Raw genomic sequence first — 12389 nt, forward strand, 5'->3', positions numbered from 1 at the left:
TACTGCATGCTGCTAGGAATTTACAATCTCATGTTAAAAGCATTGAAAAATCTCTTGATCTCGCTTCCACAATGTGGTCATGCAGAGTCATTGCAAGCAGCTGGGCCCACAACAGCTAATGGCCGACTTTTAATACAATCATTGTTCATTTGAGTTAAATAAATGAACAATATATATTTGCGATCTGAAAGCAACGGAAAAAGTTCACCGACAATGCCCTAATGCGAAATTTGAGTGTAGCTCTATAGCGTTTCATTTCGCGATATATTGAGGCGCAGCACCAATCACCACACCGAATGCAGAGCCACGATGTGCGGCACTGTATATTGACTGGCCACAGAGTTGCTGTTTCCTGGCAACTGCAGCCTGTTCAACTGTAATCTTTACTGGGAAGCGCTTGCAGCAATCGCTGTGCCTGAAGGCGAGCTTTCTGGTTCTTCTTCTTTGCCCTGGACAGCTGATGCTGCGAATGCGCAGACATGAAAGTCATCTGGTGGTGCTTCAAGGTGGCTTCCTCTACTTTCCTCCTCGCACTCTATTTGCTATCGCAGTCTTCTGCTTTTCTCCTTACCCTTTTCCCGTACAGTCCTCCTTCGCTTTCTGCCACAGGCTTTCACTGTAGCCTCCTCCTCCTCTGCTTTCCTCCTTACTATTTCCTTCTTTCATTCCCCGCTGTGCTCCGCGTTCACTCGGTTACACCGACAAGGCTCGCCGATGGTCAACGCAGGAGCGGCCACCTAAAAGCTGCACTATAAAACCATTTCATCTTTGCGCTACATACGACAGTTGTGCATTCTTGCTTCTGCTGCGTTTGGCCTCGGAGATAAAACAAATATCGTAGATACCTTTGGGTGAGGCAAGTGGGACATTCATCTTTTGTGCCCTCTTGCTGTCTCCCCTGTGTGGCTTCCAGCGCATTAGTGGAAATGAAAGAAGACTTCCCTTATTGGTCTTATAATTACATCTAACTTCAGTTGTACTTTAATGGAGAAAATGTTTGTGGCAGAAGAATTGTAGGCGAAGCAATTTAATAGTGATGTCATTGTATGATGAATTAAAAGATAGTTTCACAACCCCTTTAAATGATAAATGACCAGGATAACAGATGTGATTTAGCCATGCACTTAAAAGAGACAAGTGCACCGTGCGTGCATGGATTTAATGCAAGGACAAATTTTCATGACTCAAAAAATACAAGAATCGTATGATTTTAACGTGAACTTACGATGCAAAATGCAGTGATAGCCAAGAGCTGAACATACATTTACGCACAGCATAATGTGTGAGCCACTGTAGATGTGTTCCTGTGCAGAACAACCTGCATGGGCACACAATACGGTAGTGGATTGGGCCTTTGCAGCACTTCGAACTGGCAACCCTTTATCTTTCCTTTAGACCAGACCTTCCCACGTGTGCACCTTTGCAAGATACAATCGTTGCTAGGCGATGCAACGCATCCACCAAGTGTCTCAAGGCATTGTTATGCACGAGAAAAGCAGTGGCAAGGTTTCTATTCTCTTGTGCTGTGGCCTAATGTGCGGAGCATACAGCTGCTGCACTGAGGATTGGTTCCACTTTGGGCATGCATTTTTTTTTTTTATGCGAAGCATATTACGAGAGCTCAACCCAGCTCCTCAGGCGCGGCGGTGTCGCCTTCAATACCACGTGACACCGTGACGTCACGACAGAGGAGAAACGGGGCCCCAACTCGCGCCGTCGCGGCGGTATATAAGCAGCTGCGCTTGCCTCTGCTAGACACTCACGAGGTGAGATGCCTCCTGGAGACAGAGCTGCTCGTTGGAATGAGAAGCGAAGGTTGCGGCGTGCTACAGAGGCTGATTTTCTAGGTGGCTTTGGCTCAACTCTTGCAAGATGGGCTGGGTGGGAATTGAACCAGGGTCTCCGGAGTGCGAGACGGAGACGCTACCACTGAGCCACGAGTACGACGCTTCAAAGCGGTACAAAAGCGCCTCTAGTGAATGCGGTGTTGGTTGCCTTAGAAAAAAGCTGTTTCTAAGGCTCAGGCGTGCGTCGCTTGCTCAGGCGCACATTTCGTTGCCGCACCGAACGCTGCGTTGCTCGACGCTCACCGCGTCCAATGCGGGGCGCGTAGTCGCTGCGCAGTAGGCCATTGTCTTACACCCCTTGGCGGGTCGACGGGAACGCTGTCGCGTTCCACTCTTGAAGGCGAAGCAGAGTAACGCATGAGTTGTTTCTTCGTCTAGCCGAACCAAATATAGCCAAGCAACAGCAGTTCACCAGGCTAAACAGTGGTTCAACAACTAAAATAAAGGCTAGTATGCTTCGCATCCTGGGCTTACCCTTAGCTAAGCCACAGCCATTTTTTTTATTGAGCGACAGTACGTTTTAAAGCCCTCACTGAACCTATCTGCTGAGGCACCCAGTGAGCCAACCACACCAAACTCCAGTGAGGTTGGCAAGAAAAAGCTGCTCAAGTTACTTCCACCAAGAGAAAAAAATTTTGTCTCAAGATGGAATATACAGAATAGGCAACCAGCATTTTATTGCGTAAGAGCACAATTCACTGATAGTGGAATGTGGTGTAAATGAAAAGCATCTGCATGACTCGCACCTTTGCTGTATTGAATGGACAGTACATAAACATCGTACTTAAACAGTTTTTCATGCAGCAAAGAGGTGCTCGTTGTATGTCCTGTAAGCAAAACATGTATGGGTGTGTGCTTATAACCTACATATATAAAACCACATCACATATTTCTTGCAGTAATTTCTGAAGAACAAGCTTCCTAAATATATTAAACGAACAAATCACTGAAGACAGAAAGCTCAGACCACAGTTCCAAATTCAAATGTGATGAACAGCTACACAGTGGACTGTACAAAGTATGGGTGTCATTCCTATAACACCGATTTATTGAGACTGCAAATTTTGCAGTACTGCAAACGGGGATACAAAGCCTTTTTATGTGCATGCATAAACCAGACCAACTATGGTCATATCCAAGCGTACAGAGCCCTGATAAGACACTCCACCATCAGAAATAACAGAAAGCATTGTCTATTACAGACACTACTTCTAATAATATCACTCAGATTGACAAATACCATCCGTGGCAGACTGCCTCATGCTTGAAACACATGGAAACATTGAAGATGGGCTTTCTTGCTTACAGATTGTTTTGCTATGTAATAATTGCCAACAACTTACAAGCAACCTCTGTTCTTCGCTGGCCTCTGATTTGTCTCCTTTGTCTCAATAAGGTATTTACCATCCTGACCTTTTTTTTTTCTTCCTTCTACGCCATTGTACAGAAGACACCGTCAAAGACACTTGACGATTATGGCTCCAGAAACTTCCAAAGAAAGAAATGTTCAAGCCTGTGTACAAAGCGAAGTGCTTGATGTTCGTATGAACTGCACTAATAAATTCCAGCTTGGCTGCCATTGCCTCTCTGACTAGACAGTTGTGTTCTCTTTGTAAGAGCACAACCAAATATCACCACAACAACAAGATTTTATTAGTAATTTATCTCAGCTGGTGCCACTAAGAGTACCAAGAAATCAAGGATTGCCGCCACCAACAGTAGAGTCCAAACATATGGCAAATGCTAGTACACCAAGTAGCTCCCTATGCAGCAGAGACCCCATCCTAAAACAAAGTTTCCTAGTGCTCTTAGAACCAGTAATTGGTCTAGTTAAATAATGTCATCTAAGATAATGCTGACTTCAATTATGTTATCACATTCTCTAAATGCTAACAAGAGAATAACGCTAACCAATAGTTACTTTAAAATAATTTCATATTCAACAACAAAATGTTACACCTTTTTAACACTGATTGTAGCATTTAGATGACACGAAATAATGCAAATGCTAACACTTCTGGCTTGCACTGAGACATTCTTAAAATTTTGCATACTTCAGCCAATGCAGCCTTGACCACTTGGAGACAAACATCTATTGCAATATTTACAGTGTTGCAGTATTGTTTGACTGTGAACTGTTTTAATTCAAGTCCTGTGTTTCGCAGCAAAGTGGCGATTAAATACAAAATTCTGGAACAACTGAACGTAGTTTCCTAGAGTATTCACTTCTAAGCTCCACAAACTCCATCGGTGCAACACAATCTTGTGACGTTTCTTCCACACTGTTCTTGTAAGCCTTTCACACCGGTTTGTCAACCTTGTCACGGACAGACTTGGCTATTGTTTGCTGTGGTGGCGCCGTTCACTTCTTGAGGATTCGCCTGATCTGACTGTTCTGGTGCACAACGGTTCCTTCGGCCAGATCCGTCTTCTCGGTCAGGTTATCAAGCAGCTCGTTCTGGTCATCAAGCTCCTTGCCAAGGCCTTGCGCCAGAAACTTCAGTCTTCCCAAACCGCTGCCCAGTTCCTCTGAAAACAAGGGCACACACTTTTACCAGCTACTTCATGGTCCTGAAGACATAACTGCTCTTTTTGCTACCCTTCTTTAACTTTTTGAGTGCATACGAGCAAAACAAGCATAGTTTTCTGAGCAAAACACCAGAACTGGCATTTCTGTAAGGCTGCGATAGAGTTCAATCTGTGTGTTCCCTTGTGTACAATATCCAGGCTCCATTGTCCTCGGAAATGCATGGGCAGGGGGTTTTCAATTTGCAACAAATGTCCCAGACTGGTGGGCATTGCTGGTGATCGCTTGAACTGGAGGGCTTTTCGCAGTCATGTATCGTAAACTGCTAGCAATCTATTAGTGTGCACCGATATCGCAGCCTTCAGTAATAAGCCATAATATGAAAAAAATAGTAAATCTCAAATGACAACATTATGATTTGTGTTCTGGAGAATATGTTGTTAACTTCAGCAAATTACATTGGTTGTAAGGGCACTCTGGTGCAATACTGAGCTGAAATAGTCCACATAATGTGTAGTGCTGCTAAGAATGTACAGAACTTCATGCAGAACTCATCTGAAAAATGCAATTTCACCTGCAGATGAAAAAATTTAGGCACCTGCTCAGAGCTTGCTATAGATATTTCACATGTGAAGAACAGCTAGAAACAGATGCCAGACTTAATATGCATGTTGTTCTTGATGCAAAGTATGGAGCATGAAGCAAGGGAGCAGTAAAAAGAACAGAGAGAAACACCAACATGCCCAAGAAGAAGTTCTTTTGGAAGATGCTAGACCTCCTTCTTGATACTGGCACAGCGTGCATCCTGAAAGGTGTGCTCATCTAAAATTACCATGTACTATGTAGGATAAGCAGCAATTGAACAAGGAATGTCACTTCAAGCCAATGTTTCCACAATGGGACTAATCTTCTTCAGGGCAAGAGCTACTTTCCTTAGCAGCGTATTTATGTACGCATAAATCCTCGTCCCCCACCATCATAGGGGGAAAAGAATAATTCGGAACGGTGTGGCGATCTTAAAAATTAAAAATCATAAAAGAAGGGGGAGGGGCAAAGGGACATTTGATGTATGAGAGAAACTTTCTATCATAACTGCAAACTTCTTTTTGTCCCTCCCCGTGTCATTTCCGATCTGTCTTATTACTGCCTTGTTTTTTTTGCCTTCTTTCTTTCTTTTAAATGTTAGCTATGGCAACACCGCACTCCTTCCTATTCACATCCTCCTCCACTATGAGGGTGGGGTAGAGTGAGTTAAGTGTACATAAAAATGCTGCTAAGGAAAGCAGTTGTTGCTCAGACGAAAGACAACAACTATAATCAAACGCTGGCTTGAAGCGACATACCTTGTTCAACTACTACTGATGATTTTGTTTCGATCTTCCTTAAAACGTCTGTCTAGTTTGGATGTACTATACTAGGTAATTTGATTATGATAACAGATATACAGTCGACTCTCGTAACGATGGACCTTGATAATCCGACAAAAAACGTCCGTTTTATCTGAAGTCCGTAATATCAGAAAGGCCTCACTTCCGAAACTTGAAACTTTCATTGCGATGCCTAACAACTTTATTACAAAGAGTGAGTGACGAATGTCCAGAGTAAAAAAAAAAAAGTCACAGTTTAGCCTGAAAGATGAAGCATTGATTGCGATAGCAAATTCACGCAAGCGGGGCAGCAGCAGTGAGCGAATGGACCTTTATGCTCTCTCTCACTTCAACTAAACGTCAAAAGCACAGCACATAGGAAGCTGTCGGCAATGGGCGCATTTTGTTCCCATCACAGATCGCCTTCAATATGTGGCGCCCACATGGGGGTGCATCTTGTCCACATTGCAGAACGCTTTCAAAATACGGTGCCTGCACGGCTGCACTGTTAACAACAGTCACCGGAGTAGAACACCCCCTCCTTCCTTCGCCTACCCCCATGCCTCACACGCGAAAGATGACGCACTTTCGCCCAGCTTTCCTCCCTCCCTCGCGTGCAAGATGTTGAGCCGCAATCGACGGCTGACCCTCGCTAGTCAGTTGCCAGCCCGTGTCAACATGGCAAAAGTCCACTTTATTCGCCCGATTCTGACAAAAATTGCCGCTAATTTTGTTCGCTGTAGCCGATAGTCCGTTGTGGAGCGGTCCGTTAAATGTGAACTTCGTTGCATTAATAAAATAGGTAGGACAAACTAAGGCTGAAATATGGTCTATTATATCCAAAAGACTGTTGTATGCGGGTCCGTTGTAACGAGCGTAGACTGTATTAAGAAAGGGCATAGGGCTTAAGTGTTATAAGGATTTCGTTCTTTACTATTTGTACCTTCAGCTCAGCAAACATTAGACTCGGGAGACATTTTAACACTGGTTAAAGGGGCCACAAAACTACATTTTCGAACTTGAACTATGCTTGGCAAAAGAAAAAAGCGCTGGCAAAGACAAGGATGAAGAAATCAAGGTATGTTCACACATGAGTGCTGACTCTTAATACAAGTTTATTTGTGGGAATACAAGTATAGGAACACTGACCATCTTGACAGTGTGCGGAGCCCCGGACCAGTACGAATTTTTCTTCAACTGCGAGGCTTTCCTTTCGAGGAACCCGTATAGGTTTCCTTTGTAGCAACTGCTACAAATGGGTGGATGTCCGATTTTCCCTTTATTAAAATGAAAATAATGTCAAGATGTCCAGTGTTTATATGTTTTTTCACGAATAAACTTCTAGTAGAGAGACAGCGCTTGTCGTGAACCTAATGTGATTACTTCATCCTCGTCTCTATTAGTGCTGTCCTTTATGACAAATATGAACATAAATCAACTTCCCAAATATGCCTGCTCTTGAATTTTGCATTGCATGTGAAAGTGTGCACATCCCACAGCAAATTTGCAAAATTTGAGTGCATTCGGTGAGGTAGAAATTTTTTTATACATCGTAGTTTAACCCTATACCAGACTGGCAACACTAAAAATGAAACAGCACTTCCAGCAACGGTTCCCTCAGAATAACGAAGGCCAATCTCAAAGACCGCGCTTTTGTGTACTGCGAGTGCCAAAAGTGATATCACAAGCCAGAATTACATCACAGTCGCCATGCGTCAGTGATAGCCTGAGATAGTAGCTTGTGCAGGCATTCTCAAGTATGTGCTGCTTTCATTGAGCATGTGAAAGAATTAAGGGCAGAAATCAAATGCGACCCCTTTGCTGCACTGGTGGGTGCCAAAGTGTACGGAGCAGGATGCCCAATGCAGCTTCGAACTGTTTCAGAGCAGATGACACAGCGGTGGCCTCAAACTTTGAGACATCACACAATGCATGCAAAAGTAGCAGTCACTGTTGATGAGAGGGGCTAGGACGCAAAAATTTTCAAATTGAGATTGAGTTAATACATGCGCCAGGAGCCCAGTTCTTTCATGTGTAGAATCATATTGGCCCCTCTACTCTTGGCTACAATGATAAATTGAGAATAGTTGGAGGACCGTGTCATAACTCCTTTAATTAAAATAAGCTTAGTGCTTATTAAATAAAATTGATGAATTACCCTTTTATTGCTGGTCTAAAGGCCCTTATTACCTTGGAGGGGTCGTCATAGGACATCTGTTATTGAGATACAGTCAAACCCACTTATAGCAATATTCAAATGCCACAAAAATTCCATTGTTCTAACCGAGAATTATTAAAACCAGGTTTCATGAAAAAATCAAAAGCGGGATGGTAGAGCTGTTCTCTGCAAACCATAATGGCGGGGGGGGGGGGGGGGGGGTCTAGTGCCCCTTCCCACAGCTTCCTCCATTCAGCTGCTGATTGTGCTCACTCATTTAACTGCTTCCTGGGTGCTCTGATCACGTGTAACAAGCTGCGGCTGTCGGCGTTAAATGGAACTGCTATAACTGCAAAGAGGGGTTACGGTTGACAAGCGATATGCGAGCACCACCGAGGCAGCGCTTTGCTGGGTCCAAAAGGGGCCCTTTAATATATGCGAGGAAGTTGTTGCGGCAGCCTGTCAGCTTGAGAAATCCAGAAGAAACACTGAGGCAAGATCGCCACAAGCGTCTCGCCACGTGCGTCGCACTGCATTGCACGAGCAAACCCTATGTCCGTTAGCCTTGCCGACATCCTTCTCCAAGGTACTCCCTGTGCAAGTGCAAGGTATCCAGGTGCATTTCGCTACCTTTTGGCTCGGAGACCACGCAGCCAGACTTCATCGTTATAACCAATAATGCGGCATCGGGGCATTGTAGTAAGCGGGTTATTTCACCATGCAAAACATACAAAAGTTGATGGTGCAGCAGCTTCTCATTGTTATAATAGATATATCGAAGGAACTGCGAATGCATTTTGTAAACATGTGATCAGTGATTGTTTATCGTTCTTTCAGAGGCAACTGTACGCGTTACTGATATTGTAACCCATACACATGTAATTCTATCTTCTGGTGTATCGAATGGGTGTTTCTTTTTCTTTTTAGTCTGTACTATCTACTCTCTATAACAGAGCGACTTGTATTAGTCTTATTATTAACCCTTACACACATACTTCCATTTTTTCTGATGTATCAATTATGTATTAATTATGTTTTTTTTCTCTTAGTCTTTATATTATTTTCGGTCTTGCTATTGTGCATTTATGTAATTTATTTATTCTGAGTGTCTAACAATGTTACAATTTTGATGCAACCACCATGTATGCCTTGTAATGGACCATCGGCCTAGTCAAGCTGTTTTCCAACAGCTTTTAGCCTATGGTATCCACCAGAACACTTTGTATTTCTGGAAATAAAAATTGAATTGAATATTGTTAAAACCAGTAACGTTATAAGTGGGCTTGACTGTATATGTAGTCAATCTTTCCCTTCTCTCGGCTCTGATCCTGAACCAGGGCTGACAATTAATGCCATAAGTACTGCCCATGTGATGCATCACACCTCATTTGATTTTTTTTTTTTTTTTCACTATTCACTACTGTGCATCACATCTTATCTCACCAAGTGCATCTCCTGGTATCGTGGCATCAGACTGACATTTTCGGAATGAAAGTACAAAAACAGATAGGACACCAAAGCGCTGCAGGCCATTGCAGTGAGCTGCTTTGCGTCATGACGGCATCTTTGGCTATCACATACCCTCCTCTCGCCTACCTAATTTTACTACCCCTGTTCTTGGGGCAAGAGAATAAACTAGCAATAGCTCGCTTTGCACATGCGCAACAACATAGAAAATTTTGCTTCATACCGAGGTTCGAGTCCAGCTTCTGCTCAACTTCAGCTGTGCGACTCTTGTAAGGTGCCTGCTGGGGTCGTGCAGCGAAGTCCCCCTTTTCATCCTCAAAGCCAGCCCCGAATCCAGAGGTGTCCAGGCCTCGAACCCGGAAAGCTGGATGCGTGGACGGCCTCGATGTGCTGCTGTCCTGTTTCACCTTGTTCAACGTCTTCTCGAGCTCGGTTGCAGGGCGCTCTTCTTCTTCATCGACTCCAAATCCAGCAGTTGCACCCACATTTCTGGAGGCATCAGCGCTGCTGCCACCACGAAAGTAGCTCTTGATGCTTCCAAAAATGCTCTGCACGTGACACGAAGATAAGACGGTGAGAATAATGCCACCCTTGTATCCTGGAGAAAAATACTTATACTGACACACAAGCTTTTGTGGCAGGCTGATTATTACACCGAGTATTATGCTTGGAAGTCATCATTACAAAGTTACTCACACAGTGAGACATATTGTGTAGACTTGTGTAACGGCTGCACTTTTTTCTTTTGAAAATGTCACAAGACCAGGTGTGGCTTATAAAGAAATAGAAATAAAAATTTTTTTGGTGGTAGGTTCCTTTATTAAGTGATGTTTGTCTTCACAGACCTAACTCCACTGTATAGGCTGAGGTGGAATGCACCAGGATAAAAAAACTAGGTTTCAATATAAGACACGAAGTTGGGCCAGTTCGTTAGGTTTCATTGTAAGGTTCGTAACAGCGCAACACAAGACACGGCCAAAAGGAAGGTAAAAATGACAACACAGTGCTGTGCCGTAGCATGCTATCGCAACACCGTGTCGAGTTACCGTGGTCATAATGCGCTCATCATACCAAAGGCCTCCGTTAAACCTGCTATACTGACACAGCAGGATTTTCTTTTCAGCACTATAACAGAAGAGAAACTTTCTCATCAGTCAGTGCACAGTTGCATGCAGAGCCTGCTACTACACATAAAATTGCCGCTGCAAAAAAAATTTTTTTGTCGTTTTGCAGCTTAAACATGCAGTTTGATATGACGTGATACAACACAACACACGTGTGCATGTACAAACAATGTAGTAAACGTCCCGATTGCATGACGCACGGCCGTGCAAGAAAACTTCCTTTCGCTGATACCGCCTTCAAACATCACATGCACATTATCAACCTCCTGTATCCCCACAATGTTTTCATGGGATAAAACCACAGAAACAGCACATATTTGTCTTAACAAGGCTTACTTCACGGGGCCGTTGAATACGCGATATTAGGTTACGAGTGACAAGTTCTGCTTACCTTCATGGAATTCAGATGCTTCTGGCTGACTTTGAGGTTCGTGTTGATGGTGTCCAGTTTACGGTCGACATTTCTAAGCTGTTCACCTTGGTGCGCCAATTCCTGTCAAAGGGTGAATAAGACAGAAATGGAAAAGCGACAAAGCCGTTAGAGGTGACACATCGCACCCGTGTGCGCGACAGGGCGTTGCGACACAAGCCGTGTTACATGACACCCGTACTGAAGGGCGTTCGTATCCCGCTGTGCGCTAAGAGGCGTAGTTTGGGTAACTGGCTTTCTTAGAAGAGGAATTATAAGTGAAGCTCAGACGTTTCACTGAAAGACTATGCGAATGCGCCAACATGAGCTAGATTTGGGATTTAGTGAGTGACAGCGCGGTCGTTCCCGTTGGAAGAAATGACGGTGTCACAGCACTTCTACCAAGCTTTCGAGGATTCTCATATTCTCTTCTCATATTCTCTTCTTCTGCGTATTTCCGGGAGCCAATTTGCATTGCAGACCATCGAAAGATTTAAAAACGCGAATACTTATTTAACGCTCGCGCGTGATGTTCGCATCACGCACAAGCGTATCTGCGTTTGGGAAGTATGAAAACTGCAGTGCACGGAAATCAGAAAGCATGAAACGTCTGTAAATTAGCTATTTCGTTAGTGTGCATTTATAACGTGGTGTACTTCGCATCGGACAAATAAACTGGCAGCAAGGGTGGATGAAGAAGCAATGTTTACACATGCAGGAACGAAACAGCTGACTACTCATACAACAAAATGCAACGGCACACGCAGCAACCGTTTTACGGGCATACAGAACGGGTGGTAAGGGAGACAGGAGGCTCACCTCGGCAGTGGCTATGCCAACTTGTTCCGTGTCGTACAGCACGCGCACGGCCGAATTAGAGCTTTGCAGGATACTGTTCTCCAGTTGCTGACGTTCGAGCAGTAGCTGTTCGCGCTGCTGCTCCCACTGCTGATTGCGGAGATTTTGTTCATTGCCAAGTGAGTACGGCGAACTGCTCTTGCGGGCGCTGTTGAGGAAAGTGAAGTCGTCCACATCTTCAATTTCGTCATCTAAAAACGGATTCGCAGCTGTCTTTCCTCGTCCAGCGCTCGCCATCTTTTAATTTTGACTAGCACGTGACCTTTCCCAGTGTGGCCAGTGCACATTGAGCCTCATCGATGTTTCTGACTCGCTCGCTTGCAAAGTCCTTTAGACCATACAGTTTAATATAACCAACTTTTAGACGCTCAGCGCAGTAGCAGCTATGGCAGTAGGTTGGTTTGCGAAACCAGCGTAAACTATTGACGGACCCTGGTAATGTTCAGCACGGCTGAACTTTGCAGCACAATATCGTAGACTGCACACGATAGTGGCTTGTCTTTCTTTTTTTTTTTCAACGTTCGATAGAAACCCAACCCTTTTAACCAGTCCGCTTCCCCTTATAAGAATAATAATATGAACGTCAAGGCTTCCTTAACAATTTACACAAGTCAATTTCTACGAATCAGTTT

At 44.1% G+C, this 12389-nt stretch overlaps 1 protein-coding gene across 1 annotated transcript; it reads right to left on the reverse strand.

The window, feature by feature from the left end:
• Nucleotides 1-2500: 2500 nt before the first annotated feature.
• Snap29 (Synaptosomal-associated protein 29kDa) lies at nucleotides 2501-12039 on the reverse strand. Its single transcript, XM_065451947.1, has 4 exons — nucleotides 11719-12039; nucleotides 10882-10983; nucleotides 9590-9914; nucleotides 2501-4376 (listed from the first exon to the last, which is right to left on the reverse strand). Exons 1-4 carry the CDS (start codon nucleotides 11992-11994, stop codon nucleotides 4210-4212), a joined length of 870 nt encoding a protein of 289 aa, XP_065308019.1. The 5' UTR covers nucleotides 11995-12039; the 3' UTR covers nucleotides 2501-4209.
• Between the last annotated feature and the right edge of the window lie 350 nt (nucleotides 12040-12389).

This window comes from Dermacentor albipictus, chromosome 2, assembly GCF_038994185.2.
Source record: "Dermacentor albipictus isolate Rhodes 1998 colony chromosome 2, USDA_Dalb.pri_finalv2, whole genome shotgun sequence".
Taxonomy (NCBI): domain Eukaryota; kingdom Metazoa; phylum Arthropoda; class Arachnida; order Ixodida; family Ixodidae; genus Dermacentor; species Dermacentor albipictus.